Source organism: Scleropages formosus, chromosome 13, assembly GCF_900964775.1.
Source record: "Scleropages formosus chromosome 13, fSclFor1.1, whole genome shotgun sequence".
In the NCBI taxonomy this organism is placed as follows: domain Eukaryota; kingdom Metazoa; phylum Chordata; class Actinopteri; order Osteoglossiformes; family Osteoglossidae; genus Scleropages; species Scleropages formosus.
In genome coordinates this window covers 20,037,524-20,042,191 of record NC_041818.1, presented here as the reverse complement: position 1 = coordinate 20,042,191, position 4,668 = coordinate 20,037,524, and the positions used below count along the sequence as shown (strand labels likewise).

Below are 4,668 nucleotides of genomic sequence, written 5' to 3'. Positions count from 1 at the left end.
AAATTCTTTCTATCTTTGAAAAGTTCAGTAAAAATATGAGTGCACAGTGCAAATTACGTATTTATTATGCAAATACGCAAAAAAAATAAATAATTGCATTTTTATCACACATGATTATCCTCCCTCCTTCTGTCGCGTTATGCTGCAATAAATAATAAATAAATGCTTAACGCAGTATATTAGAAAAAAGAAAACAACTTAGTTTATTGTTTGAAGTTCGCCTGAAAAAGCTGCGCAGTTTATCTCAGTGTAACACCCAAATACATAAAACATGTACCAACGTGTAAACATTTTAGAGAACAAATGCTTTCCATTCATGTGATCGAACAGCGAGAACCTTCTTGAAGTTTCTCTGACCTCTTAATCCTTAGGGACTCAGTGGACCCAAGTGTCCAATAACTCTTTTAATGGCTTTAATGTGACGCATATTATGTGCAGAACTTGGCATGTCCGTTTTTTATTATTCTCATAGTTCCGACCCAGAAAATATTTACATTTTTCAGAAGGACACATTGAAATTAATTATTAAGGGCACAGAGCCGCGATGGTAACATAAGCGACTGAGCACAGCCTTACAAGACACGCTCCTGGATGCTGAACGCGGTCCTAGGTTCGGAACACAGTCCCCGCCGGCCCGGTGCCGATCCGGTGCCGATCCGGTCGTGAAGTTCGCAGCCCTTCCTTCCCTTGGTGGTGAACACGGTGCTAGGTGCGCTTCGCAGCCCTGCATATGATCTTCTTAAAGGCCTTCCGGAAATCCCTGTTGAAGATGGTGTAGATGATGGGGTTCACGGAACTGTTACAGTATCCGATCCAGAAGAAGAGGTTGAAGAGCGCGTCCGGGATGGTGCAGCTCTCCCTGCAGATGGCGTGCAGGCTGTACGTGAAGAAGAAGGGGAACCAGCAGAGCACGAAGACCCCCATGACCACGGCCAGCACGAAGGTGAAGCGCTTCTCCCGCATCTGCGCAACTTTGGTCTTGGATATGGACTGCTGCCTAGCCTTCTGCTCCTGGAAGACCTGCGAGGCTCGGTTCGAAGCCCAGGAGAGGCGGCAGTTCTGTTTGGGGCAGCAGTCGCCCCCCTCGGCTCTCCTCCTCTTGGAGAAGCGCGAGTTCCGCGGTTTGCTCTCGGAGCCGCAGCTCTCCTCCAGGTCGATGTCGTCCAGCTCCTCCTGGCGCTGGTTGCTCCCGGAGCTCTGGCTGCTCGGACTCTCCGTCTCCAGCTTGTCCACCTTGCGCACGAAGCACGTCTCCGACTGCGAGGGCTGCCTCTCCAGCCCGTTCTTGGCCACGAACACCGTGGAGGAGCGCTGCTTGGCCACCCTGTAGATCTTACAGTACACCAGGATCATGATCACGCCGGGGGCGAAGAAGGACACCAGGCACGAGGAGAGGATGTACCACGTCTCGTTGTTGAGCAGGCACTCCTGCTCGTCGTGCTTAGTCATAATGAGCGGGGGGAAAGATATGACGGCTGAGATGACCCACACCACGGCGATCATGCACTTGATCCTGCGCGGTGTCCGCTTCATGTTGTAGCTCACCGCTTTGGTCACGGACCAGTAGCGGTCCAGGCTGATGGCGCACAGGTGCACGATGGAGGAGGTGCAGAAGAGGACGTCCAGCGCCAGGTAGAAGGCGCACCACTTGCTCCCGAAGTACCAGTAGCCCATGACCTCGTTGGCCAGAGAGAAGGGGATGACCAGCGTGGCCACGAGGATGTCCGCGGACGCCAGCGACACCAGGAAGAGGTTCTGGGGGGCGCGCAGCGCGCGGCTCGTGAACACGGCCACCACCACCAGCACGTTGCCCACGATGGTCACCAGGATGATGATGGTGACCACGAGGATGATGAGCGCCGCCGCCGCGTGCGAGTGGGGCAGGGGGCGCGGGTTCGAGCTGTTGGAGCTGTTCGAGGAGTTGGCCGCGGTCACTATGAGCTGGGTCACTTCCATCCTGGACACATTTTGCGGTTATTTATTGTTCCTCCCGCTCTCCACGCGGTCTCCCCCCTGCGCGCGCGCGCACCGCCATTAAACGCGGCAGCGTCTCCGAAAAAATCATGTGCGATCTTCAATTCAAATTCAAAAGCGAATAGCGCGCAGAACGCGCGCGGACCCCGCGCAGGAAAAGTGCGCTTTACGCAAGAAGAAGAGGACGCCGCACCGGCACCCGCGCGCGCCGTGCCCCTCGGAGCCCTTGCGCGAGCGCTCTCACGCGGTCCCGCTGCGGGGCGTCGTCACGCGCGGCTCCCAGCCTCTCTTCATCTTCACAAGTTCCGAAAAGGAGTTCCCGTATACTTTTCCTCTTCTCTCTCATTCTTTTCTTTTTTTTTTTTACCAAAAGACGGGCGGCTGTTTCTCCTTATCCTGGTGTCTCCCTTCCTTGTGTCTTTTTACCGACTTTTTTTCTCTATCTTGACCCTTGCGCGTCCTGTCCACTCACTGTTCGTGGGGCCGATCACACTCCTGGCCATACACTGTTAGCGGAGTGTTCAGGCTCGTGGGAGTCGAGTGAGTGACATCATTCTCAGGTCCAGCCTATTGCTTAACGGAGAGAGAGAGAGAGTGAGAAACAAAGAGGATGTGGTGCGAGAGCTTTGAGATCAGGTTGAACCTTCATCCTTGGATCTGGGATGAAGCTTCTGCTTTTCTTACTGCTTGGAAATGATATTTAAATTAAACCCAGTTGGGGGGGGGGGGGGGGGGTCCTACACAAGAGGGGAGCAATAACCGTTCAACTCAACAGAGGAACCTTGTGGCGAGTAATAAGAAAGAGCGACAGGTTGATGAGCAATTCTATGATGGAATCAGTCAGATGAAAATTAATTGATGCTGTGATATCAAGTGCAGGTGTCAAGTGCAATGACTCGTCTTTAAAGTAATGCTTGACACATCCTTGTGTTGCTTTTATTCTGACATTGATAGGGAAAGTCTGAGAAATTGCAATTAACTATGTTGGTGAAGGCTGGGATGGGTGGCACAGCAGGGAGCACTGGTGCCTCAGTGGGCTGTCAGTTTGGATGTGGGTTTGAATCTGACTCCATCTGTGTGGTGTTTGCATGTTCTATTCATGTTCGTGTGTGAATGCCTTCATAGTGTGTGAGTGAGAGAGAGCATGTGTTCCACTGATGGATGGATGAGTGACCCAGTGTAAGTAGTGTATCTAGCAGTGTAAGTCACTGCGGTGAATAAGGTGTGTGGGCTGATAACACTACATAGAGTTCATTGGAAGTCACTTTGGAGAAAAGCATCTGAATAAATAAATTTAAATGTGAGTCGCTGCCCACAGTCCAATGACACATTTTTCAGGTGAATGGTACCTAAAACTGACTTTGTGAGTCAAAGGTGTGTGTAATGCCCTGCGACAAAGTGGCATCCTGTCTAGAGTGTACCCGCCCTCAAACCCTACACTGCCAGCCTAGGCTCCAGACCATTGTGACCCTGGACTAGACAAGAAGTTAATGATCATCGATGGACAAATGTTAATGGTAACAAGTGTGCTGGTTGTAAAGCTGAATGGCATTTCTTTTCCAGGTAAGTCACCTCAAATGAGGTTTAGCTACAAGCCTTCACCTTACATTTATGCATTACCTTTATTCACTTAGCAGACACTTTTCTCCAAAGCAACTTACAATGGATACTATGTGTTACTAGCCCACACACCTTATTCACCGCGGTGACTTACACTGCTAGATACACTACTTACACTGGGTCACTCATCCATACATCAGTGGAACACACTCTCTTTCACTCACACACTATGGATGAACTGGAACAGCAGGTCTTTGGACTGTGGGAGGAAACCAGAGCACCTGGAGAAAACCCACACAGACACGGCAAGAACGTGCAAACTCCACTCAGACTGAGCAGGGATCGAACCCACGTTCTCTCGCACCACCCAGGTGCTGTGAGACAGCAGCACTACTCGCTGTGCCACCATACCACCATACCACTTACCATAAGTGTCAGGAAGCAGTGAGAAAAGGAAGTCTGTTTTTCTCCACTTCAAACTCCAGTCAAGCCAAGGGCTATTAGTGGAGCAGCAGATACTATGATATGAGTGCTTATGGATGCCTGGTGCTCCCAGGAGGGGGATCACCATGCAGTGAGCCTTGGTACCCTGGCCGACCTACGCCCTTCTTCTCGTGGCAGACTATTGCCGAGAGCAAACCTGGGAATTCTCAGCTCCATGACCTCAAGCCCCGAGACCAGACTAGTGCTTGTCGAACGGCTGCGCTGGCCGAGCCTCGTGGGAGCTCTTGCAGTTTGATTAGATATTAATGGCTTCCACCAAGCCAGAGGGTCCTCATTATCCACTTTAGCATTCCGCATTTAAATGGCTCACCAGTCAGCCAGATGAATGCCCTGCCCACACTTACCTGACATGTTAATATCCAGAATAAGATAATAACAGCCTTGTGTCCTTCTATAGCAATCACTTCAGTCATTATAATGCAAAGTAAGGCAAAGGATAGCCGAAACAAATCAAAACAGGTCAGAAAGTAAGGGAAGTGCGCCACCGGGTAGCTATGCTGCCTCTGTAAAAAACATTGAGCTTCTTTGTATGCTGTCCAGTTTCTGCTCGTTGTTTTGGGGAGATCCGCTGGAGTTAGAGTTAGGTAACACCATGTTCTTATATATAATTTATGTTTCGGTTACCCTTTT

General features: G+C 50.5%; 1 protein-coding gene across 1 annotated transcript; it reads right to left on the bottom strand.

Moving 5' to 3' along the window:
- Positions 1–224: 224 nt before the first annotated feature.
- adra2db (adrenergic, alpha-2D-, receptor b) lies at positions 225–2,500 on the bottom strand. Its single transcript, XM_018756348.2, has one exon. It carries the CDS (start codon positions 1,954–1,956, stop codon positions 706–708), a length of 1,251 nt encoding a protein of 416 aa, XP_018611864.2. The 5' UTR covers positions 1,957–2,500; the 3' UTR covers positions 225–705.
- Positions 2,501–4,668: the final 2,168 nt, after the last annotated feature.